We start from the raw sequence: 26,979 nt of genomic DNA, 5'->3' as shown, positions 1-26,979 counted from the left end.
CTTCCCTGGTGGCGCAGTGGTTGAGAGTCCGCCTGCCGATGCAGGGGACATGGGTTCGTGCCCCGGTCCGGGAAGATCCCACATGCCGCGGAGCGGCTGGGCCCGTGAGCCATGGCCGCTGAGCCTGCGCGTCCAGAGCCTGTGCTCCGCAACGGGAGAGGCCACAACAGTGAGAGGCCCGCGTACCGCAAAAAAAAAAACAAAAAAAAAACACCTTCCACAAAGAAACCACTAGATCCAGACAGCTTCACTGGTGAATTCCCCTAAGCATTTAAGGAAAAATAGCACTAATTTTACATAAACTCTTGAATACAGAAAAAAGATATATTCCTAACTTTTGTATGAGACCAGCATAACCTTGATAATCAAAATCTGACAATTTCATTACAAGAAAGGAAAAATTATAGCCTAATTTCTCTCATGAAGTAGTCCTAAAAATATTTTTTAAATCTGGCAAATTGGATCTAGTAATATATAAAAGGAATAATGCATGACAACCAAGTGTGGTTTATGTAAGGAATCCAAAGTTTTAACTTGGAAAATCAATCAATGCAATATTAAGCTATACTAAGAGAACAAAGGGGAAAACCATATCATTATCTCAAAAGAAGAGAAACATTTGGTAAAATTCATGATAAAACTCTTACAAGACTAGTAATAGAAGGAAACTGCCTTAATCCAATAAAGAGTATCTACAAAAAATTTACAGCAAGCATACTCTGTATGGGGAAATACTGAAAGCTTTCTGCCTAAGACTAGAATAATGCAAGGATGTTCACTATCCATACTTTTTAATATGCTCAAGGTCCTAGGTCATACAATAAGGCAAGAAAAAGAAATGTCTAAGGATTAGAAAGGAAGAAATAGAATTATTATTGTTTGCAGATCACATGATTGTACATGTAGATTATGCACAATCATCTACAAATAATTATTAGAATTTATAAATTTAGCAAGATCACTAGATAAGGTCAATACAGGAAAAATCAACTGTATTTCTATATACTGGCAATCAATCAGTTAGGACATGGAAATTAAAAAAACTAATCATTGCAATAACATTTAAGAAGTAAAATACATAAGGAATAAACCTACCAAAAAATATGCAAGACCTCTACCAGAAAACTCAAAGTATTACTAAGAGAAATTTTAAAAAGACTTAAATCAACGTTCATTGATTGGAAGACTCAATATTATAAAAATGTCAATTATCTCCATACCGATCTATGGATTCAATGCAATTCCAATCAGAATCCCATGACTTTTTTTGGTGGAAACTGACAAGCTGATTAAAACATTTAGGTATATGAAACTACCAACACAAAAGACCAAGAATAGCCAAGGTAATCCAGAAGAACAAAGCTAGAGGATTTTCAGCACCAGATTTCAAGATTCAGTTTAAAACTACAGAAATGAAAACTCCACAGAATTGGTTCAAGGATGCACAAATGTAACAGTAGAGCAGACTAAACATTCCAGAAATAGATTCATTCATATACAGTCACCTGATTTACAACGAAGTTAGCACTGCTGTGTATGGGGGCAAGGATAGTTTTTAATACATAGTCACGTGGGGAAAAAAAAAGAACCTTGACCTCTACCTCACACCATACACATGTGTGAAAAAAACACCACAAAAAAATAAAAACCTAACTGGATTACAGACCAAAAAGTTAAATGTAAAACAATAAAGTTCCTAGAAGAAAACCTAAGCGAATATCTTCATGACCCTGAGGCAGGCAAAATTTCTTAAGACATAAAAAGCCTTCACCTTAAAGGAAAAGACTCATAAGTTAATTCATTAAAATTAAGACCTTCTATTTATCAAAAGATAGCATTAAGATAATGAAAAGACAATCCACAGACTGGGATATTAGCTATAAGTATATACATTGTATGTATCTATAATATATTCTGGATACAAGTCTTTTGTCAGATTATATACATATAATGGAGAGGATGTGAGGCAACTGGAATGAACTCTTAACTCTCTTAGTTTGGCAGCTGAGTGTGAACTATTACAACTACACTGGGCAACTATTTGGTAGGATCTACCATGCTGAACATATGTATACTCTATGATTTTTTATGGCAATTGCACTGCTACCTGCTCAACAGAAATGTTCACATATGTACACCAAGTGAGAGGTATAAGAATGTTCTTAAAGGCCCCAAACAAACAACCCAAATGTCCAACAACAGTAAAATGGATAAAGAAATCATGGCACATCCATTCAACAGATTATACAGCAATGAAAAAGAATGAGCTACTGCCACACACAACCACACAGATGAATCTAAGACATAATGTTAAGAGAAAGAAGCCACATACAAAAGAACACATACTGAATGTATGACTTCCTTTATATTAAGTTTAGAAACAGACAAAACTCATTTACAGAAGCCAGAAAGCACTCACCTTTGGAAGGGAGATTAAGGACTAGGAGGGGCATGATGGAGACTGGTGGGGTATGGTAATGTACTGTAAATTGATATGTGTGGTTAAACAGGTGCATTCACTCTATTTGTTCACTTTATTATGTACATGTTATATTTTAATTTAAAAAGTTTACAAAAAGAAAAAGCAAACATTGATTCTGATCAGCAAAAACAAAAACAACTTGTGAGAATACTGGAATATATATAATAAATCAAAAAGAAAAATTTGTATACCCCAAAAGAATAAAAGTCATGAACGAATACCCAGAGAAAACCATAATTCAAAAAGACACATGCACCCCAATGTTCACTGCAGCACTATTTACAACAGCCAGGTCATGGAAGCAACCTAAGTGCCCCTTGACAGATGAATGGATAAAGAAGATGTGGTGCAGGTGCATATATACAATGGAATATTACTCAGCCATAAAAAGGAATGAAATTGGATCATTTGTTGAGACGTGGATGGATCTAGACTCTGCCATACAGAGTGAAGTAAGTCAGAAAGAGAAAAACAAATATCGTGTATTAACACATATATGTGGAACCCAGAAAAATGGTACAGATGAACTGGTTTGCAGGGCAGAAATAGAGACACAGATGTAGAGAACAAACGTATGGACACCAAGCGGGGGAAGTGGCGGGGGGGTTGGGGTGGTGGTGCGGTGAATTGGGCGATTGGGATTGACATGTATACACTGATGTGTATAAAATAGATGACTAATAAGAACCTGCTGTATAAAAAAATAAATAAAATTAAATTTAAAAATTCAAAAAAAAAGGAAAAAAAAATACAAGCGGCCAATAAACATAAGGAAATATAATTTTAAACCATTATGAGATTTTTTTTTTTCTTTTAAATCAATCTGGCCATGACTTAAAAGCAGATGATACTCAGTGCTGATATGGGAAACAAGAACTGGTCACAGAACTAAGAAGCATCAACCCTAAGAGTCAGAAAGATCTCTCATTGTAACTTTAGGTGAGGCACTTAACCTCTCTCAGGTTCAGTTCTTAAACCTATAAAATACCATATAATTTTTATATATTTATAATATACAAAATATTTTAAAAGATATAAAATACATATAATTTTAAAATACATAAATATATAACCTACAATATTATCTTGAAGGGCTATTAGAAGAATTGAATGAAATTATACACACAAATGCACATACATAAACAGCTTCTTTTCCTCTCTCGCACAGGGAGACTGACTGCCCATTAAAATAGTTTCAAATAGATTTTGGACAAGTTACAGCCTTACCGGCTGCAAACTCCTCAATGGTCATCAGCGGGAACCGGATCAAGGACAGTGCTTTCCCTAGAACTTTCTGTTTGTTTCCAAAAGTCACAGGCAATTGTTGTCTTTGACATTCCGCTTCTGCCCACCGTACAACAGCTCCAAAAAGTCGACTTTCTCTAATACTAAGAGTGTCTCTTTCTAGAACTGCACAGAGTGTGTCTACAGGTAAAATACAAAAATATATCAAATTAGTAATATTTTGCTCTTTAACAAAATACTGACAAACATGCTTATATAAAATTTTCAAATCTCAATAAAAATAGGATACTTAAAACTATAGAGTCTACACTTAAAAATATTAAAGAATTAAAGGAATTAAACAGAAAAGTTTTCTTTAAAAAACTACTATAAGGTTAACATTCAACTTATTACTTACCATACATGGAAGCTTAGATACAGTATCTCCTTATATATTCATGCCATTCAGCAAGCAAACTCAAATATTCAGAACAAGAATAATAAGTAAGTCAGAGAAAAAGGCTCCCAATCAGTAATGAACAAATTCATAAAGTCTGCAGATTACAATTCATTCATTCATTCAGCAAATATTTCTTATTAACCACTCACAATGTGCCAGGCACTATTCTAGACACCGAGGATACATCATTAAACAAAAAGTTAAAAATTCCTTGCCTTCACGGAGCTTACATTCTAATGGGGGAAACAGATTCAATAAACATAAGTAAATTATACTGTGTTACATAACAAATGTAGGAAAAGATAGCAGGGTAATAAGGGGAATCAGAAATGCAGCTTAAAATAGGATAGTTTGGATAGGCCTCACTTGAGTTAAGACCTGAAGGAGGTCGAGGGGGGTGGGGTCAGTAGGCCAAACACACCTCGAGAGAAAGAGCACTCCAGGGCTGGCCAGTGCGAAGGCTCTCTTATGAGAGTGTGCCTGGCATATCTGAGGAACAGCCAGGAGGTCAGTGTGGCTGGAGGAGAGTGAGCAAGAGGGAAAATTAGTAGGTGATGAGGCCAGAAACATGGTGGGAAGCGGGGTGCAATCATGTAGCACCCTGTAGATCATTTGGCTTTTACTCTGAGTGAAAAAGGGAACCCCTGGAGGGTTTTGAGCTGTGACATTTTATGTTCTAAAACGACCACCCTGGCAGCCGTGATGAGAAGAGACAGTAACGGAGGCAAGAGTGGAAATAAGATCAATTAGGAGGCTCTTGTGCCGATCCAGGTCAGAGGTGATGGTGGCCTGGACCAGGCGGAAGTGGTGAAAAATGATCAGATTCAGGGTATATACTCTGAAAGGAGACTGGAGATTTCCTAACAGATTGGATATAGGGGGTGATACAGAGCATGAGTAAAGGATAATTCCCAGGTGTATACCCTAAGCAATGGAGGGATGACAGTGGCATCAACCGAGATGAGAAAGACTACTATGTGGAAGCAGGGTGGGGGGTGGTGAGAGGGGAGATCTGAAGCTTAATTTTGGACATATTAAGTTTGAAAGCCCTATCTGACATCCAAGTATAAATATCATGACCGTAACTCAGGCCCTCGCTCAGAATCCTTTTCCCTCTTATCATAGGCAAAATTAAAATAGGCTGAGTTATTTTTAAACTACAGTAGACCAGAAATCAATGAAAACATTAAAATATAATTAAGTTGCCCAGAAACACACACCTAAGAAAAATTTATTAAAAACAAAATTCTACTATGCAATGGTCTACACATTCATACCAGAACCAAATATTAGTTTAATAACAAACATAGGTATCATTACAGCAAAGATATCACAGTCCCTGGAACACCGAAGGGGCCCAACAATATGTTAAAAATGAAGAGGTTAAACATAATTTCTTTAAAAATCAAGCTTTTTCCTTCTCTTGTAGCTGAGCAGATGAGTATAAACTAAGGTCCCAGGAAACCTTTTCAAAGATAAATGAATGTAAGTCAACATACCTCAATACTTGTAGGATTAGGAATATACCATGATCATAATATTTAATCATTCAATAGAAAAACAGACAACTTTGAACCTCCATTTCTCTACCTTGTATGCTAAAAACTTCAGTCAAGGTAAACATAGAAACTTAAAGGCTAAAAAACAAGCACATTATACCGCCCCTGGCATAATGTAAATTAATTCTGTTCTATCAATGTGACATATTATCTTTTTCCTTTGGCAAAAACCTACAAGAAACAGTATCTCTCTACTTAGAAAAAGGTAAGCATATCCCTCTGGAGCACATATTCAAATGCCAGAGGAGAAAAAGCATCCCTAGAACCTAAAATAGCTATTTAAAAAAAGCTCCTGAAGCCAGGTCTTTCTTTCAGATCCTAGAATTCTCTTTCATTCCCAATTTTTAACAAGTACATTGTGACAAACTAGACTATGAGGTGAAAACACATAGGTCCTCTATAGATAGATGTGTTATAATAAGAAATGACAGCTGAGAGCCTAATAAAGATCATAAAAACACACAGAATTATATTTATAAACATCATACAATACTGGGTTTTAATACAAACCACTGCAAATCAAATCAACAAATATTTATAGGGTTTTCATCCTGTGCAAGGTACCTACTTCAAGGTTCCCAAGGAGATACATTCGGTAGATTACTTTCTGCCCGTGGACGCTGCTGAGTAAGCATCGTTGACGTCTCCCCCACCTCCACTGCTGTCATGTCTAAGTCAGAGTCACCCAAAGAGCCCGAACAGCTGCGGAAGCTCTTCATCAGAGGTTTGAGCTTTGAAACAACCGATGAGAGCCTGAGGAGCCACTGGGAGCAGCGGGGAGCGCTCACAGACTGTGTGGTAATGAGGGATCCAAGAACCAAGCGCTCCAGGGGCTTTGGGTTCGTCACGTCTGCCACTGGGGAGGAGGTGGATGCGGCCATGAATGCAAGGCCACACAAGGTGGATGGAAGAGTTGTGGAACCAAAAAGGGCCGTCTCAAGAGAAGATTCTCAAAGACCTGGTGCCCACTTAACCAGATGAAAAAGATTTTTGTTGGTGGCATTAAAGAAGACACTGAAGAACATCATCTAAGAGATTACTTTGAACAGTATGGGAAAATTGAAGTGACTGAAATCATGACTGATCAAGGGACTGGCAAAAAGAGAGTCTTTGCTTTCGTAACCTTTGATGACCATGACTCCGTAGACAAGACCGTCATTCAGAAATACCACAATGTGAACGGCCACAACTGTGAAGTAAGGAAAGCCCTATCTAAGCAAGAGATGGCTAGTGCCTCACCCAGCCAAAGAAGTCAAAGTGGTTCTGGAAACTGGTGGTGGTTGTGGAGGGGGTTTTGGTGGGAATGACAGCTTTGGTCGTGGAGGAAACTTCAGTGGTCGAACTGGCTTTGGTGGCAGCCATGGTGGTGGTGGCTATGGTGGCAGTGGGGATGGCTATAATGGATTTGGTAATGATGAAAGCAATTTTGGAGGTGGTGGAAGCTACAATGATTTTGGCAGTTACAACAATCAATCTTCAGATTTTGGGCCCATGAAAGGAGGAAACTTTGGAGGCAGAAGTTCTGGCCCCTATGGTGGTGGAGGCCAATACTTTGCCAAACCCCAAAACCAAGGTGGCTGTGGTGGTTCCAGCAGCAGCAGGAGCTATGGCAGTGGCAGAAGGTTTTGATTACTGCCAGGAAACGAAGCTTAGCAGGAGAGGAGAGCCAGAGAAGTGACAGGGAAGCTACAGGTTACAACAGATTTGTGAACTCAGCCAAAGCACAGTGGTGGTAGGGCCTAGCTGCTACAAAGAAGACATGTTTTAGACAATACTCATGTGTATGGGCAAAAAAACTCGAGGACTGTATTTGTGACTAATTGTATAACAGGTTATTTTAGTTTCTGTTCTATGGAAAGTGTAAAGCATTCCAACAAAGGGTTTTAATGTAGATTTTTTTTTTTTTGCACCCATGCTGTTGATTGCTAAATTTAACAGTCTGATCATGATGCTGAATAAATGTGTCTTTTTTTAAAATGTGCTGTGTAAAGTCAGTCTACTCTGAAGCCATTTTGGTAAACTACCCCAACAGTGTGAAGTTAGTATTCCTTTAGGGTGATGCCAGGTTCCATTCAAAATTTATTTACAACCTGCTCTGGTGGAGAAGCTATTGTCTTCCGAAACGTTGGTGTAGTTGAACTGACAGTTATTGCGTTGTGACCTGGAGTTCACCGTGAAAAGGGTCACCCAAGCAAAGTCATGGAGTTTTCTGATTATTAATATATGATTGTTGGCACATCCTATGCAATATATCTAAATTGGATTATGGTACCAGATATAGATGGGAATGAAGCTTGTGTATCATCCATTATCATGTGTAATAAATAAATAATTTAATACCCTCAAAAAAAAAAAAAAAAAAGATTCCCAGGATCCAATGGCATGCCTAATGGAGGAGCTATTTACAAAACAACTTCTCGGAGTGAGTCACCCAGATGCAGGCAGTATTATTTCAAATGACAGTAGACTGAAGTGGAGCACTTGATAGCTCCTTAAAGGGAAGGACACTAGGATTAAGCAATGTTTCATTACCAACGTGTGCAGTGCTTAGGGCTCTCAAACATCCAGTAACTCAACAAAAATTCAATAGCACACAACGTGCAGGTGCTGGGGGGAACCAAATCTAGTCCCTGCCCTTCAGGATAATGCAAGAAGAGCACAAATCCTTCCCAAGGTAATGTGCAGCAGACAGGCAAACTAAGAAAGGGATGTTATTGAAACAGGAATATATTAAATTTCATGGAAGAGGGGAGGGCAGCAGTTCTTAAGAAAGTTATAATTTGAGCCAAGACATTAAGACTGAGTGAGAACTAGCCAAGGTGGGAAGGAAAGGCAACATTCTAGACATAGCCAGTCAGCCCAGTTGGTCAACAAATATTAACTGAACACATACTATGTTCTACTACTTTCAGTGCTGGAGATACAGTGGTAAACAAGACAAAGTCTCTGCCTTTAAGGACTGTACAATCTAGAAGGAGGAGGTAGACAATCAATATATACATATTCAGACAAAGACCAAGATAAGATTTTCAGAGAGTGATACGTATTATGAGAAAAATAAATCAGAGTAACAGAACAGGGATTGTTTAGGGGAATATGGTACTTTACGTAGGCGTGAGATGGCCTGTCTCAGGTCTTGTTTAACCTGAGATCTGAATGATTAAAAGGAGGTAGCCACACAAAGATTCATGGGGAAAAGGATTCCAATCAGAAGGAACAGAAAATACAAAGGCTCAAAAACACTGAAATAACTGTGGCCAGTGGATATGGAACATAGTGAATGAGAAGCAGAATGGTAGGAGACAAGGTCAGATACAGAAGGAGACAGGTAGTTACTGCCAGCTCTTTACAAAAATTCTGTTTTCTCTTCTTCCTGGGATGTGAGTAGTCTGCATCTCCTAGCTTCCCCTTAAGTTAGGTGGCATCTGGTGACTGAATTCTGTCCAGTGAAATAAGAGGCAAAATGAGGGTGCCATTTCAAGGTCAAAGCTTTTAAGATGTGGGTATTTTCCTTGCCCAGGCGTTTTCCCATTTGCTAGCAACATACAGATAATAAGCAGGCTGTAGGAAATGGCAGAGCCACAAGATGCAAGAGAGCCACTCACTGGTCGGGAACACTTCCTTGGACTGCATGAGTGTAAAGAAAATTTCTATTGTGTTGGAGCAGTGTGCATTTTGGGGGTTTATTTGTGCAAATGTGTTGAGCTTGCATTTTGGGGTCTATTTGTTACCACAGCCAAGCCTAGCCTACCCTGACTAATATAAGGCTTGATCACATAGGATCTTGTAAGTTTTGTAAGCAGTTAGAATTTTATTCTAACTGCAGTGGGAAGACACTGGAAGCAAGGATGTGATACAATCTGCTGCTGTGTAGAGAATGGACAGTATGAAAGCAAGGATGAGTGGAAGCAGGGAGACAATAGGAGACCACAGAGGTTATCCAGGTGAGAGAACAGTGGCTTCGACTAGGTGGGAGCAATGGATATGGTAAGAAATGGTCAGATTCAGGATACCTTTGTTTATTTTTTTTGGCTGTGCTGCGCTGCTTGCAGGATCTCCGACCAGGGATTGAACCTGGGCCCCGGCAGTGAAAGCACCGAGTCCTAACTGGACTGCCAGGGAATTTCCCCAGGATACATTTTGAGTGGAGAGCAGAGAGCATGTGCTGATAAACTGCATGTGGGGTATGAAAGAAAGAGAGTAATCAAGAATAACTTCTAGGTTTTTATTTGTGCATGGTGGTGCCATTAGGGAAGAATGAGGAGAAAACTGGAAAGGAACAAAAAGATTTAACAGGGAGTTGGGGGAAATCAATGGCTCTCTTTTAGCTGTGTTGTTGGAAATGCCTATAAAATCTCCAAATGAAGATGTCAAGTAAATAGTTGGGTATATAAATTTGGAGCCCAGAAGAAGGTAAGATTAAAAATAGATATTATGGGTTCATGATGGTGATATTTTAAGTCATAAGCCTGGATCAGCTCTCTCTGCTCTCCTACACGACAAAATTCAAACTCCTCAGCCTGTCACTGCACTGTCCTCCACAAGCTGGCTTTCACCTGCCTTGCACCGCCCTTCCTCTACACACACTTCTTCGTGCAGTTCCACTTGCCTCTAATGCCCTCCCCTCTTCATTAACCAAATGTTATCCATTCTCTAAGGCCCACGTCAGAACCTTCTGGGTCAAGATTTTCCTAACACTCCTATGTGAGGTGCTCTCTTCATGTTCTGGATTTGCATAGTAATTATTTTCTATGTATCTAGTTCAGAAAAGGCGTAAGTCACATTTTGCCGTATGTCATCTCTTCTATTTAATGTCTTAAATCTTAATTTTCACATATTTGTTCCCTGATTCTCCAATGAGATGACAGTTTCCTTAAGAAAATGCACATCTTACCCTTCTCTGTATTTCTTATAGGACCCTAGTATAATGCCGTGCATATGGTGAGCATTCAATGAATATGTTTGATTTGACATCTTTTAAAAGGCAATGAGGTAGTTAAGACTTTTAGGAATACTTCAGCAAAATAAAGAAAGCGAAACTCTTAAAGAGGTAGACTTAAATCACTTGGAAAACCCACTAATTTAAAAACAGCTTGTCTGCCAACAAGGCTGACTAGTAAGGCATTACTGTACTTAAAAGGTAACACTTTAATTCACAGTGAACTTACCTATATCAATATCAGTAAACCCTTCTGCACTTATTGCATCCATCGTGCTTTTGTCTATTGTGTCTAGACAAAGACTAGCAAGCTGAGGTTCATCAAATAATCGAGCCTAAACATATAAAAAGCTAGTTATTTTATTTTCATAGTTATTTTACCTTCAGGCTGTACATATTCAAAGCTAATACTGTAAACAATTATAATTGCTAATTATATAAAAACACATACTTAAAATACAATTATAATGTCTATATGTGCTTAAAACTTTTCATTCCACAATCAGAAATAAAAGCTAAAAGCAAAAATGCCCTGCTGAGATAACAATTAATTCATATTACCACTAACAACCCTGTTATTTTTATTTTCATATGCCTATATATGCATTGCCTTGTTTCTTATACATCACTTATGTTATCCTTAATGAAACACTCTAGGTTAGATAAGGCAGACATTATTCCATTATCCAGATGAGGAAACAGAGGCTCAGAGAGGTATACTGACTTGCCTAGTAACATCTAGCTAGTTATGCTCCAAAGCCAGCACTTAAGTCCAAGTCTTAAGATCTTTTCACTAAATGGTAATATCAATTGTCAAGCATACCAGTACCAACAGATCAGATTTTTTTTTTCCATTTCCTATTTTGATTGGGGGAAGAGAATAAAGTACAAGAATTTTACAGCATGAAAGTTCTGGGAACCTAAGCAAAAACTAGGCCTGACAACAGAGGAGCAAATAAGTAAATTCACATGATGGAATATTACACAATAATGAGAATGAACGATCTACAACTACACACAACAATATGAAGGAATCCCACAAACTTAATGGTAAGCAAAAGAAGGTACTGTATATATTGAGCAAAAGAGTATACAGCTGACCCTTGAACAACTTGGGGGTTAGGGGCACTGACCCTCTGTGCAGTCAAAATCCACATATAACTTATAGTTGGCCCTTTGTATCCGAGGTTCCTCCATATCCTTGGATTCAATCAACCACTAATCATGTAATGCTATAGTATTTACTACTGAAAAAATTACACATATTAAGTGGACCCACAAAGTTCAAACCCGTGTTGTTCAAGGATCAACTGTATACTGTATGATTTTAGCAAAGCTAATCTAGGCTTTAAGAAGTCAGAAGTCAAACTTTATGTGCTTTATCAGGATGCATATTATAATTCAAAAAAAAGTTTAAAAATGGGGGCGTTCAAACTCAATTGAAATTTTTTAAAAACTGTAACACTGAAAAAGGAGAAATGAAATTCTTAAAAAAACATAACACTGAAAAAGGAGATACGATGATAGGTGTGCCAGTGACCAATTTTCCTTCTGGCCTAGGGTCAGCTCTGTTTACATTTAATAGCATGGACAAAACAGAAGTCTACTGTCTGTATTTCAGTTTTTTCAATTGGCCCAATAATGCTTTTTATAACACTGTTCCTTCTAGCATGGGATCCAGTCTAGGATCACAGTTTTTGTATTTTTAAAATATGAAAAACAGTACATTTTAAAAATTCTAATTTCAGCAGATATTTTAACTGGCCAACTCAGTTTTTATAGGTGAGCTAGTGTTCATGCAAAAATTGATATTTTACTCTAGGAAAAACAATTTTTGGTAAAAATTATTTAATTCAGAGTAGCAATATTTCAGTCACTCAGATACAGTATCAAGTTTCCTTTAGAATCTACTGCTGCTACTTAAGAGGAAAATAAATTTTCTCTAAATTTAGTTTGAGCCTGGCATTACCTGATAAAATAGCACTATTTTTAATGATTGTATCACTTCACAGAGAGTGTTTTTCCCTCTGTAATCTATGCTGGTACAGTATACTGGCTCTTTGTTTTAGAGGGAAGCTAGCATAGGTCCTCTCAAGTAAATGAACATGCTCAGTTCAAATGACTCACTTGGCAGGAACAAGACGTTCACATGACAATTTGTGGGCTAATTCACATGACCCCACCATGAAAATTTTGGAGTAATGTTGAGTTCTAAGACCAATGAGACACTGAAAAGTTTCTTTTTCTCAGTGACATCTGTTAACCCTTTCTACTCAAAGTGTAGTCCAGAAGCACCAGCATCATCTGAAAGTCTGTTAGAAATGCAGACTCTCAGGCCCCACCTTGGCCTCCTGAACTAGAAAGTGTTTTTTTTTTTTTTTGCGGTACGCGGGACTCTCACTGCTGTGGCCTCTCCTGTTGCAGAGCACAGGCTCCGGAAGCACAGGATCAGCGGCCATGGCTCACGGGCCCACCCGCTCCACGGCATGTGGGATCTTCCTGGACCGGGGCACGAACCCATGTCTCCTGCATCGGCAGGCGGACTCTCAACCACTGCGCCACCAGGGAAGCCCTAGAAAGCGTATTTTAATTGTCAAAGTTTAATTTACTGGTTTCTAAATTTTTTTTTTCTTTTGGCTATACCGCGCAGCATACGGGATCTTAGTTCCCCGATCAGGTATGAACCCGTGCCCCCTGGAGTGGAAGCGCAGAATCTTAACCATTGGACCGCCAGGGAAGTCCTATTGGTTTCTAAATTTTATGACTGAATTTAAAAAAGAAGAGTAGTTAAGTGACCCTCTCTACACACAACAAAATTGTTTAGACAATAAAGAATCTTATGACTATCAACTTCTTTATTGGATTTTCATCACAAATTCAAAAGAGGAAAAAAATGCAAAGAGACATCACTTATTAGTTATATAATCTTGGTCAAGTTATTTCACCTCCCTGTGCTTCAATTTCCTTGTCTATAAAATGGGGATGATAAGAAAATCTTCACCTAGAATAGCTACATCTCCTAAAGTTATTGTGAAGATTAAAAGAATTAATGCATACCAAGTATTCAGAATGGTACCTGGCACACAATACTCACTCAATACATTTTGCTATTATTATCATCAATATCACCATACCTTACTGGTTTAAGGTTGAGACCTTACTTTTACCACTTGCTGTCTCATGTTATATAACATATTTACCTCTTTACGCTTCCATTTCTTCATCTTTGAAATGGGGATAATAATAAACAACAGCACAGCTGTAATGAGGAGTAAATGTGATAATATATACAAAGGGACTAGCTTAGTGTCTGGAATACAATATATACAGACATGGAGTTCTGTGATTATGTCTAAGAAGAGGTGACATCAGCATGTTCTTTCTTCTATAACTATAAATACTTAACGGCCAAAGATTAAAAAAAAAAATGCCATCAGTCATTTCTGGTATGACAAAATGGATGTAGAGGGCTTCCCTGGTGGCGCAGTGGTTGACAGTCCGCCTGCCGATGCAGGGGACACGGGTTCGTGCCCCGGTCCGGGAAGATCCCACATGCCGCGGAGCGGCTGGGCCTGTGAGCCATGGCCGCTGAGCCTGTGCGTCCAGAGCCTGTGCTCCGCAACGGGAGAGGCCACAACAGTGAGAGGCCCATGTACAGCAAAAAAAGAAACAAACAAAAAAATTTAAAAAACAAAAATGGATGTAGAACTGGGAAACTTGAGCTGTGGGCTCTGGCCCCACCTAGACTGTTGTGAGACTTTGGGCAGGTAGTTAACTAGCCAGGTTTTAGATTTTTCATTTGGAAAATGAGACGGTTAGGCTAAGGAACAGCCATGATTATTTCCATTACTAATATTCAGTAGGATTATATATTATCAGCTTAGACTCCCCCCCCCCATTTTAACTTGCTTAACTCTGTGAAGACCCTATCTCCCCAAAAGGTCTTATTCTGAGGTACTGGGGATTAAAATTTCAACACATGAATTCTGGGGGACACAATTCAACCCCTAGCACAGGGTTATATAGACTAGTTTAGGATTTTGAAAACAAATTTGTAAAAGGGTATCATAACATTGTCTAAAAAGAACAACAATTTATTTATATCTCAAGTATGGAGCTCAGATTACAGGCATTTAACAGATGCTAAATAGTATAAGTTAAAGACTGGTTAATGGTTCCATAGATGTGTTCAGTTTGTAAACATTCATCAGACTGTACACTTATGGTATGTGTACTTTTCTGCATGTATAGTATACTCAGTGAAAACTTTTTTAAATGTCAAAGTAAGGATATTCTTAAATTCTAACTCCTCCAGAAGTGGGTCAGCAAGCTTACAAGACAGAAGACAGTAAATCTTACAACTTTTCTGGACTTGAAATATTCAATCTTAATTTCAGACCCAACGCAAATCAAGAACAAAGATGTCCAGAAAGCTTCATGCTATCATACTCTCAATCATAGCAGGAACAATGCTGGATACTAACCTCAACTCCAATCCTAAACAGTTATATAACTTGGAGTCATAATGCCCTATTTGTATAAGGCTTCAGTTTCTTTACCTATTATATGATATATTAACTCTAATTTGCTTTTCTTTCTAAAATTATATGACTCTGATGTATTTTCCTGAATGATACCAGAAGATTTCATATGCTTTAAAATAATAATCTAGGACTAATTCTCCAGGAAACAGTAAATATTCATATATAGTTGTACCCATTTTTTAAAGCTAAATGATACATACCTTAGCTACATTTACTTACCTGAGTAAGTAACATAAAGGCATTATCTGCCCTCAGATGTTTGGTGAGAAATTCCACACAATGTGCTTCCAAGGCTGGGACTGCATATTTCTTAGCAGTATAAAGAGTGGTCATAACTGTTTCTGGGCCAATTTGAACTTCATCTGAATACAGAAATCTAGGAAACAAGTGGAAATTGCTGAGATGATCAGTAGGGTTTTAGATAAGCAATCCATCAGTGTTAAACCTCTGAGGAATATTTTAAAAGATAATGAGCAAAGTGAAAAATAACTTGAAAAGTACATCAAACTTTCCAGGGCTACAAGGGCATGTGCACACACATCACCTCATTTTATTCTGACTCAATCCTGAGAGGTAGGCAGTGTCCATTTATAGAGGAGACTAAAGTGAAGTGAAGATCATGGGATCGTCATGTCTCCAAGTCAAATTTTTAGAGTCTTTTGGCACCTACAGCAGCTTAGGATGAGTGGTTCATTTACCTCTCCTTCATCAAAGGATGTTCATGTAAGCAAACCTACAGATGGCTTAAGTTCACATCTCTAAATGTCAAACATCCATTTATTTCCTGATAATGGTGTCTTCTTATTCCGGGCATTTTTTAACCTTTCTTTGTTGTCCCAGAATTAGCATTATGACCAAAGACTAGAGTACTGGGGCTCTGGAGGAATAAAACAGTTTAATAGTGTATTAAATGACCCCATATTGCTATGTACTTTTGAGTATTTAGATCCAACTTTCTTTCAAAATACTATCAAACCAATACCTCCTCCCCCACCCCGGTTGGCTGCTTCTAACTGTTAGGTCACTAGATAAATCAGATTCCTAGAAGTGCAGATAAAGCATAAGATTCTCAGAGAAGGCCTGGGCAGTTCTTGCTGAACTATACTGAAGCTTCTGCATATCCACTTCAGGGCTCCTTTGTGGTTCCTCAGAGACCTTTGTGCTTACTGCCCAGTTCTCAGCTACACTCAGCATAGCTGAGTGTCCTGGAGAAATAAGGCATTAAGAACAAGTATTTCATTTTAGCAATACTAAAGACTTAGAAAGAACACTTATTACACTTATATTCCCAGGACCCAAGTCATAAAATAAGAGTTTAAGAGAACCCATTAGGGGGCTTCCCTGGTGGTGCAGTGGTTAAGAATCTACCTGCCAGTGCAGGGGACACAGGTTCAAGCCCTGGTCCAGGAGATTCCCACGTGCCACGCAGCAACTAAGCCCATGCGCCACAACTACTGAGCCTGTGCTCTAGAGCCCGCGAGCCTAGAGCCTGTGCTCTGCAACAAGAGAAGCCACTGCAATGAGAAGCCTGTACACCGCAATGAAGAGTAGCCCCTGCTCGCCGCAACTAGAAAAAGCCCGCATGCAGCAACGAAGACCCAATGCAGCCAAAAATAAATACATTTATTAAAAAAAAAAGAAAACCCATTAACATCTTTCAGAACACTCTATACAGTAAAGTGAGTGAGGAAAGGAAGTTCTATTTCATGTCCCTATCCACTGCTTTTCAATTTCTTCTTTTATTCTGGTGGGCAGACTCACCGCCCAAGATGAAATTCTAGCCTGTTGCATCCCCCTAACATCCCACCCTAACCAAATGCTGGCATTCCTCTAATAATATCATTACCCTTACAACTACCTCCAGTGGAGGCTGTGCATTCTCATACTTCCCTATGTCTCAGGTTCAAAAGTGAAGGTTGCTGGTTTTCAAGATTACACTGTTTTCAAAAATTTTTTCAAAAACCTTTCAAGTCAGCCATCTGTATCACCCTCATAATACTCATTTAACATCAGGTGCCACTTGGTGATGAGTACAGGGAATGAAAAAACCACTTAGTCCCTTATAGTCAGGGGTAGGGGAATGAATAAAAAGGAGAGAGAGAAAATGAACATTTGTTGCGTCGCTACCATCTGACAGATGCCAATTCATTTAATCCTCCCACAAGGAAGGTAGGCGCTGCTACCTGCATTTTAAAGATGAGGAAACAGAGGCTGGGGAAATGCAAGAGCTGTCTACCATAACATGCCATTTCTGGGCTTCTGGCTGCTCTCAGTGCTAGACTATCAGGCCCGTCAGGTGAGGGCTGTTTTAATTTGCCTGGACTCAGGGAGAGATGGCTTGGGTTTGAGCCTATTCCATCACCTGACAGCTATGTGACTTTAAACGAGTTATCATTGTGTTCCTCTCTGAAAAGAGATGTGGATAACAGTATCTACTTCATAATGCTCTGGTGAGGATTAATATCAGTTAAAATACACAAAGTGTTTTGAATAATGCCTGACAAATACTTAGCCTCAGTAAATGTTAGCTGTTTATTTTTATATTGCTTCATTTCTATTTTCCTCTGCATTTCAGAAGGTTTCCTTGCCAGTCTTCTAGCCCTTCTATTTTTCTCCCCAGCAATCACATGTTTAAATTTCTAAGAATTCTTGCTTCTTTCTTGTGTGTTCCTTTTTTTTTTTAACTCCACAGCACTGTCTCCTTTTTATGGATGCAAAAATGTTCTCAAGTCTCCAAGTTTTAAAAGTTCCTTTCTGTTCCCTGAATTACCTATTTCCTTGAGGATCAGCTGTTCTTGGTCTTTTTCATATTCTGATTTTCCTTATATGTCAAAAGATTAATGATTATCTCCAGTTGAATATCCTGGTAGCTGGTAAGTTTTCTTTGCTGCTGTGTAAGTGTAGGACTGCTTTCCAGCTAAAACCTTCTCCAAAATGGAAAGGGTGGCTGGGAGCTGTGCATGTGGGAGGCTTGCTGACTGGCACCTTGCATTAGAGTGGGAAGGCAGCCTTTAGGTTAGAGACCAACCCCCCCCCCCCCGCCGCCACCCATGCCATTACCCTGGAGTCCCTAAACCAAATCAGCACCCTAGTTCTCCCCAGGTGGTTTGTCTAGTTTATTTAAAGAGGAGCCTGTGAGATGTCACCAGGAGTTAGCATACAAGAGGGGGTTTGAGGGGATGGCCTATAAACAGTCTTTAAATTAATGCCCATGTTTTAACCCTACCTTCTCATTTTCACCCTCTTCACTACCAACTCTCCACCTAGAGCCGTGCTGGGGCTCAGCCAGGAAAGGCAGCTCCCACCACCACTGTAGTTCCTCATGCTCTGGATTCTGGGCTCCAGACTTGGCCACTCCATTTCATCATCAACACACTTCCAGCTGCTTTGTTCCTTTTCCACACTGGCTTCCAATCTCTCTCCTTTTTTTTTGTCTTCACTGTAATGGATTTATTTTCTTTTGTATTTCTTTACAGTCGGTTTAACTGGGGCAGAGAGAAGGCTAACATCATGCTCAGTTCCCTTCCTAAACTAGAAACCGAGGAAGTTTTTGTTTTAAGGGCAAGATAGGAAGAAGTCTTTACATCTGTCTTAATCTTTTTTCAAGCAAAAATTACTAGAGTTATAAAATATAGAGCTGAAATGTGGGGCCTTTATTACCATTTGTTTGAGTAGATTCAAACTTAAGGAAACCAGCTCCACAAAGTTGAAGTACATGGTTCTTTAAGAATCTATAAGGGGGGCCCCTGACAGGGAGATCTGGAAAAGCTTCCTACAAGAATTTCTACCTGAGATCTAAAAGATGAAAAGAGGGCAGGAAGAACATTCCAGGAACCAAAGAATTGTGTTTTTAGACTATTCTATATGGTCCAAAACCCCATTCAAATTGCTTTTATGAAATTATACCTCTGTAATATACCTTTGGCTGGAATATATTTAAGAAACATCTACATTTATATCTAAGACATAGATTGAGGATACTACTGATGTCAGTAATGCCTTCATTTATTTATTTTTTTGGGCTGCGTCGGGTCTTCGTTGCTGTGCGCAGGCTTTTCTCTAGTTGCATCGAGCGGGGGCTACTCTTCATTGTGGTGCGGTGGCATCTCATTGCAGAGTGTGGGATCTAGGGCACACGGGCTCAGTAGCTGTTGCTCGCGGGCTCCAGAGCACAGGCTCAGTAGTTGTGGCACACGGGCTTAGTTGCTCCACGGCATGTGGCATCTTCCTGTACCAGGGCTCGAACCCGTGTCCCCTGCATTGGCAGGCGGATTCTTAACCACTGCACCACCAGATAAGTCCCAGTAATGCCTTCTTTATGAGGGGACTGCATCAGGAATTTTTTTTTTAACTGATCTTATTGTCAGACAGAGTTGTGCATCTCCTAAGCAGTTGGTTTGTTTTTAATCTACAAACACTATGAATTGTAACTGACTAGCCAGGTTTCTCTTTTTGTAATAGTTGCTAAAATTATCAAAATTAAGTTTGTAGAGTACCTATAGCATGCATTTTTGTATTGGCTTCATCTTGGCTCTGTTTTATTTCTTATCCTTGTGTTTCTTGTATGACATTTTAAATTCTTTTTGGAGCAATGCAAGTTATAAATAAATACTAGACTATAAACAATAAGAGAGGGAACTCTGTGTTTCTTATATTTTTCCCTATATCTTTCCTACAGCATCAGACACAGTGTGGGCACCTGGCTAAGCCTTAATGAATACATGTTAGCCGACTAGACAATTCAGTACAGGTTTCTAGCTATCATTGACAGGGAAACCATTTTCATTTCTAATAAGAAAAAAGGCTACTTGAAAATCCTAGAATCACCTTGATTCATATTTTATCAATACATCCATGTTTTCTCTACATTCTATTTAATTACTAAAACTGCTATATTAAACAAACTATGTAAGCCAGTGTTTACAAAATATAATTAAAAATTAAACATATTAGCACAATACTTTGTATTTTAAAGTGAACATTTCAGCTCTGATACACTACCTCTAAGGACAAGAGCACAGAGAAATAATTACAGGTCATCAAACTATTTCTGATTTCTCCCCGAAGATGAATGGCTTTCCAAAAGATAAAACTTAGGTTACATTTAATCTAATTTAAAAATTAAAAGACTAAGGTAAAAATTTCATTTTAAATTAGAAAAATCACAAGATCATGTACAAGAAACTGTGTATCACTACTGATTCTTTCATTTTACTCAAAAACATTTATTGAGGGACTATATAATAACAAGACACTGAGACAGGTCCTAGAAATACAAATACGAGAGCGATAGCTCTGCCCATAAAAAGCTTATCATATGGTAATAAAATGATTAAAAAGTAATGTCATAATTACAACAGAATTATGCATTAGGCATGGTTTGATAACTAATCTCTAAAGATGGCACCAATAAATCACGCCTCCTACTATCCATACCCTTATACAGATCTGTCCCATGAGGAATCTGGGCTAATCCTGTTTGCCTCTTGTTAACTAACAGAATGTGGCAGAAGTTAACACTATGCCAGTCTGGGACCTAAGCTTTGAGGATGCCTGGCAGCTCCTACTTTTGTGCTTTCTGGGGCCATGGGCTGCTGTTATCCAAGAAGTCAAGTTACCCTGCTGGAAAGATCAGCTGGAGAAGACATGGAGAAAGAGAGAAAAAGGTTCAGCCAACTCAGTCTGAATCAAACCTCCAGATGACTCCAGCCCCAACTGCTATCAGACTATGACTGCATGGGAGACCTGAAGAATATGCTATAAGAACCTCCCACACAACCCTGAAAGATAATAAAACCATGTTTAAGCTGCTAAGTGTTGGAGCTGTTTGTTGTACAGCAATAGATACAAAACTTGCTACAAGAGATTAGATGAGGCAGAGTGCAAAATTAATGATGTTTTATAGAGGAGATAAAGCCTGAAGTATATCTGAAGGGTGGTAATTAAGTGTGGAAATCTTCTAGGCAGAAAGACGAAGTACAAAGGCAAGGAGGCTTTAGAAGGCAAGTATTAAAATAAGGGAAAGGCCATCAGTAGAGTCGGGGCACTGAGCAGATGGAGAGGAAGGGGAATAGATATCAAATCATAAAGGTCTTGTATACCTGCTGAAATGTTTAAACTGCATCCTGTATGCAAAAAGAAGACATTAAGAGATTCAGGGGAATTGTGATAATGTCTGGATGTGAGAGAAATAACTTTGTTAACAGTGTGAAGAGTGGAGAGAGCTAAGTCTAAAGGCAGTGGTCTGTCTGAAGCAATGCTGGAAAAAATTAAGAGAAGGGGGCTGAACCTTCATGACTGGTCCAAACAGGATAAGAAACACATGGAACAGACTGGAACCAAACTACAGCTTGGAGCCAAGCCCACCTGAGTCAATCCCCAACTGACCCACAGAACAAGAATATTCAAAGGAAGAATAAATGATTGTCTTTTTTAAGCCCCTGAGTTTTGGGGTGCTTTATAGCATTATTGTGGCAAAAGCTGACTGAGACAGGGCCTAATAAGCGTGCCTGCCTCAAAGACTCTTCTGAAATTTGAGTTCCCACAAGGTGCTTAGGAATAAACAGTAAGCGGAACGTGGCAAGCACTCATTAAGTGTTAGATATTTTTACTGTTGACATGTCCATCTGTATGGGTACTAGACATTCGTTTGTGATTGTCCAGTTGGAAACTGGGTTCGGGCTGAGTACAAGTTTGGCAATATAGCTGGGGGAGTATGTAGTGCCATGGGTTAATGGGAGAAAGGAAGAAGACAGCTGAAGACAGAACCTGAGGAATAGTTGTCACCTGAGGAACCCATGTCTCCTTCCAGCCACCGCTCCATTTCTCTGTTCCTCGTTGCAACAAAACTCCGAGAGGATTATTTATACTAGTGGTCTCCAGCTCCTCACTTCATATTTTCTCCCCAATCTACTCTAATCCTTTTGTTGAAATCACTCTTGCCAGGGCTATCAATAGCCTCCATGTTGTCAAAACCAATAATCAATTCAATGTTCTCATTTTACCCAACTCTCAGCAGCATTTAACATAGTCAACAACTCCCTCTTTATTGGCGCACTTTCTTCAACAGGACTTTCAGGACACCACGTGGGCTCCTTGCTTTCCCTTCTAATTCCACTAACAGCTGTGGCTCAGTCTCATCCTATGCTCCTCCTCCTCTGCTACATCTCTACATGCTGGAGGGTCCCAGAGCTCATCCTTGTACCTCCTTCTCTTCACAGTCTATTACACATTCCTTCCCTAGGTAATCTCACCTGGCCTCATGGTTTAAATACCATTTACTCTTAACTTTCAAATTTATATTCAGCAAGCAGCTCTTCCCTAAACTCCAGGTTCGTATTTCTAACTGGCTGCTCTTATATCCCTCCTTGGATGTCTGGTAAATCTTCTTGGTTCTACCTTCAAAATATATCCAGATTTTGACTACTTCTCATCATGTCCATCACTACCACCCTGGTATATATAACCCACCATCAGCTCTTGCCTGAACTACTGCAAGAGCCTCTTTTGTTCAATTCCCTGCTACTCATTTTACTCCTTCCACAGTCTAATCTCCAAACAACTGCCAGAATGAGTTTTTAAAAAATGTAAACCAGATCATATCGCTCCCCTGTTCAAATGCTTCCCACCAGACACCAGAGGGAATCCAAGTCCTTCCACAGGCTCCACAGCCCTGCATGACCCTGGCCAGCCTATCTTTTTGACCTTATCTTCTACCACTTTCCCCTGTATTCTATCTGCCCAAATCACACTGGTTTACTCTTGCAGTTCCTCTAACAGGAGAAATTTGGGGCTTTAAACATGTTTTTCCTTGCTTAGAATGCTCCTTCCCTCATGACTTGATCATTTTTCCTTAAAATACTTACCAGTACTTGACATTATATCTTTGTTTCTCCCTACTGGATAATAAGCTCCACGAGGGCAGGGACTTTCTCTTGTTCACTGCTGTATCCAGTATCTAAAACAGTGACTGGCACAAGGAGGCAGTATTTCTTTATTCTTTTTTTTTTTTTTTAGACAGGTCTCAGATCAGATAGGGCCTTAGAGACCACATTAAGGATTCGGATTTAAGAACAATCAGGAGGCATTGGGAGGGTTTAAACTAGGAAAAGAATATAATAAGATCTATAATTATAAAGTTACTTCGGCTACTGTATAAAGAATGATCGGAAGGGATTAGGGGTACATGTGGGGAAATAAAAGGGGAGATTTTTACAGCAGGTGGCTCAGCTATGGTAAAGGTGCTTGGGATAAAGAGAAGATTCAAGAGATTGCTAAATAGATGGAATGAACAGGACTGGATATGTGGATATAAGAGAGAAAGAAGACGAAGTCCATAACAAGGGAGGCAGTATTTCTCAAATGAGCAACTAAAGAACATCACGTAAAGGTCTGGCAGATCAAAGTGAGCAGTTTCTTAAAGTGCTTCAAACTCAAGTTCAAAAGCCTTTAAGTAATATTAACTAATTCAAGTTGTACACATAAAAGTATGCCCAAGCTAACCTGCTTTTCCACCTCAGCAAGTACTGTGAGACATCTTTTTGTCACGCAATAATAGGTAAGTACAGCACCTATGCTTCATAGCCAGCCGTTAAATAACCTAAGTTCAAAAATGACTTTCAGAATAGAACAATGCCTAGAACCTGAAGTACAAGTACCATGACTACGCTGAAAATAGGAAAATTTCAAGGACTCAGATTAATTCACTTATTTTCTATTGATGGGAAAGTACTGACTGATCAACAGCTTCAGTGAAAGTATGAAATCAGCATTTTCCCTCTACATTCTTATCCTAGCAATCTCAATGTTTATTAAAGGAAAAAGCTACCCAACAATATTTTTAGATCAGTGGCTCTCACGTATCAGTATTTAGGGAGAGTATTAAATATGCTCTCAAGGTCCCACCTCCAAATATTACAATATTGTAAGGAGGGAAGAGACCTAACAAATTTAACAAGTACTCCAGGTGATTACAATGCAGGTGGACCAACAGCTCATTAAAGAATACTTCTAGTTTAGAAAATCTAGATGAGCTATAACCAATCCTCCTGGTTGACTTCAAACCAAAAACCAAAATGATCTAGATCCTAGCTTTTGAGTTGTTTTTTCCCCCTTTATAAATGTAATTGAACTAAATTACAAAAAATATGAGAAACAAAGAGAAAAAAAAGTCAACATCATCTTACCATTCCAACACAACTTTGGTTAGCATTTTGGTATACTTCCTTCTCTCCTTTTCTCTAAGTATACATTTGCTGTTTCTTTTCCCAGTTTTTAATCATAGTGAGCACAGTTTCAAATGCTAATTATATACATTTTCCACATTAATATTATTACCTAGTCTTCATGAATATCATACTTAGTTGCTGCACTACATTCCATCAAATGCACCTATCACTGTTTATTTAAGCATTCTCTCTGCTTGACTACTTCCTCACTACTATAAATAATCCTGCCTTAAATATTTTTGTGGGGAACATTTTCAGTACTTGAATACCTCCTACCTGTGGGGAAAACAATCTACAGTGCCAGACTGTTTTACCACCACCTCTGTCAGAGAGGGCTCCCCAGATGTTATCTTAAAAAAAAACAAAAAACTGGAGGGTTTAATGGAAGAGGAAAAGTACATTTTTTAATTTGCACTTCTTTAATTACTATCGAAGTTAAACATTCATTGTTAATTATTATTTTTTTCTTTCCCTAAGCTATCTATCCTGTCTTTATCCACTTATTAATGGGATTTTAGATTTCTTTTCTACCTGTGTTGTGTTAACTTTGTATTCAATTTCCTTGATTTTCCTGAGAGCTGTGAGCCTTTGTGGAGTATTTATCTCTTCCACTGACCTACCTGTTTTTGTCTCAGTACCACCCAAGACTGCTATTTTAATGATACATTCTACTCAGGCAGATAAAACCATCTTGGTATAATGAAACACACATGGCCTCTGGTATGACTTGGCTCTGTTACCTCTTCAAGTTACTTGACTTCTCTGGGCTGCAGTCCCATTTGTAAAATTGTAGCAAACAATACCTATACGTTCCGAAACGGCCTTTCGTGAATAACAGCTAATAATGCCAAACTATTAGCTCCCTTCCATTAAATAAAATTAATCAGAAGTCAATCTTCTATCCTCAAGTAATCAAAAAAAAACTCTTAACATCGAAAGGGAGATTCGTTTTTAAGCAAACATAACCTTATCTGCAGGAACAAAAGGTAGCTAAAGCCAAACTTACTTGTTTTGATATTCACTGTCCTGGATCATGACAACTAACACGAATGAAAAAGGCGTAAGAGGATAAAAATAAAATAAAAGTAAAAATAAATTCAAAAAAAATTTAAAAGGTCATCTCGCCTACAAGACTTCCCAAGTATCCCTCTTCCCCAACAAAAACCTAAAACGTCGCAAATGGGCAATCAGGACAACCTGACCCATACTCTGTCCTCACCACTTTTCTAATTCCCAAGCGTGGGCAACAACCCGCTACTGGAATGTGAAAACGCACGCTAATTGGCCTTAGACACTAATATTTACTCTCACAGCCGGCGGGCAGCCGTCCCGGCCGACAAATTTCGGTTTCGCCCTTCCCGAGCATCACAGACTCGGGAGGAAATTGAGGCCGGGAGGGTAAGGAGAGCCTTGCCCAAGGACACCGCGGGGTTGGGGAGGCCGGCTCGGTGCCCGCCGCTCACCTCAGCAGCGCCAGGAAGGCGGCGGGCTCCACGTCGGGCAGCTCGATCTCGGCCGACGTGGTGGCCATGCCGCCGTTGAACATGGCGTCGAAGACTGCGCTGCCGGCAGCCAGCACGAAGCGGTGGGCGGGGATGCGCTGCGGGCCCCCAGCGGCGGCGGCGCCGCGGCCCTTGCCCAGCACGAAGCGCACATCGCTCAGCAACTCCGAATTGAAGAGGAACGCGAAGCGCTCCTTCAGCGACGCCTTGGTCGCCTGCCAGTTGTACAGCGGCTCCCGCTGCAGGGGTAGCAGGGGCCCCAGAGAGGACGGCGGCGGCGGCGGCGGCCCCGCGGCGCCCGGCTCCGCCTCAGCCCCCGGGACCTGCTCGCCCGTAGCTGCCGGTCCGAGCGAGGCCATCCTCCAGCGGCGCGGCTCTGCAGGCTAGAGACAGCGCTCCCGCCGACCAGCCGCCATCGCCGAGGCCGCCCCCCGAGGCCGGCACCGCCTCCCTGCCTTCCGGGAAAGGCGCTTCCGGAGGCCGCGCGCCTCCGCCGGCCCCGCCCTGAGCTGCCCTGCGCGCGTCCCCGCTGGGCCGGGAGGCGGAGGCGCGCGTGGCTGCCCAGGCCGGACCTGGAGGGGACCGTGACCCCTGCGGCGTCTGGGCCGCCCTGGGCGCACCGAGCTTACCCGAGCCCCGCGCTCCGGGTGGTGGGACTTCGGTGGGCTACATGCAGCCCGGCACGGGCGCCTCCTCAGACCTGCGGGCCCCGAAGCCCTCGCCCCTCCCTACCTTCAGGCCGCTCGTCACCAGCTGCAGCGCCCCCCACTTGTATCTAGGACAGGTTCCTAGGCTCTCCTTCTAGGAGTCGCAGGCCTGGAAGTGGAGGGGGCCCGAGGGCATAGCCGGCAAAGCATGTGGGAGGGGACGACCTGATTCCACGTAGCCCCCTCCCCCAGTGTCGTCCAAGTCACCGCTCCAGAGGGCCGCTGCTCCTGTAGTACCCCTGGAGCACAGCTTGGAGACCCTCTGCATCTGACAGCCTTCCCTTTCCTCCTTCTTCCTGTTCTGTCTCTAATTTTGGTATCTCTGTGGACTCACG

The 26,979-nt window shown here is 40.2% G+C and overlaps 1 protein-coding gene and 1 pseudogene across 2 annotated transcripts in view; one reads left to right on the top strand and one right to left on the bottom strand.

Annotated features, from left to right (window-relative positions):
- Positions 1-26,381, bottom strand: part of BTBD1 (BTB domain containing 1) — a 45,322-nt gene extending 18,941 nt beyond the window's left edge. The window contains exons 1-4 of one of the 2 annotated variants that reach the window (XM_089906714.1): positions 25,899-26,381; positions 15,428-15,584; positions 10,894-10,999; positions 3,710-3,907 (exon numbers count right to left, since the gene is read on the bottom strand). In XM_089906714.1, coding sequence (XP_089762840.1) covers positions 3,710-3,907; positions 10,894-10,999; positions 15,428-15,584; positions 25,899-26,296 — 859 coding nt within the window. In that variant the 5' untranslated portion in view covers positions 26,297-26,381. The remainder of the gene's footprint in view (positions 1-3,709; positions 3,908-10,893; positions 11,000-15,427; positions 15,585-25,898) is intronic. The other variant, XM_022554494.2, reaches the window with a different exon arrangement.
- On the top strand, positions 6,319-10,985 carry LOC149749993 (heterogeneous nuclear ribonucleoprotein A1-like; annotated as a pseudogene).
- Positions 26,382-26,979: the final 598 nt, after the last annotated feature.

The sequence above is a fragment of the Delphinapterus leucas genome, chromosome 2, assembly GCF_059928025.1.
Source record: "Delphinapterus leucas isolate spDelLeu-1000000601 "Yukka" chromosome 2, BTC_Dleu_Yukka2, whole genome shotgun sequence".
In the NCBI taxonomy this organism is placed as follows: domain Eukaryota; kingdom Metazoa; phylum Chordata; class Mammalia; order Artiodactyla; family Monodontidae; genus Delphinapterus; species Delphinapterus leucas.
This window is presented reverse-complemented; position numbering and strand designations above follow the sequence as displayed.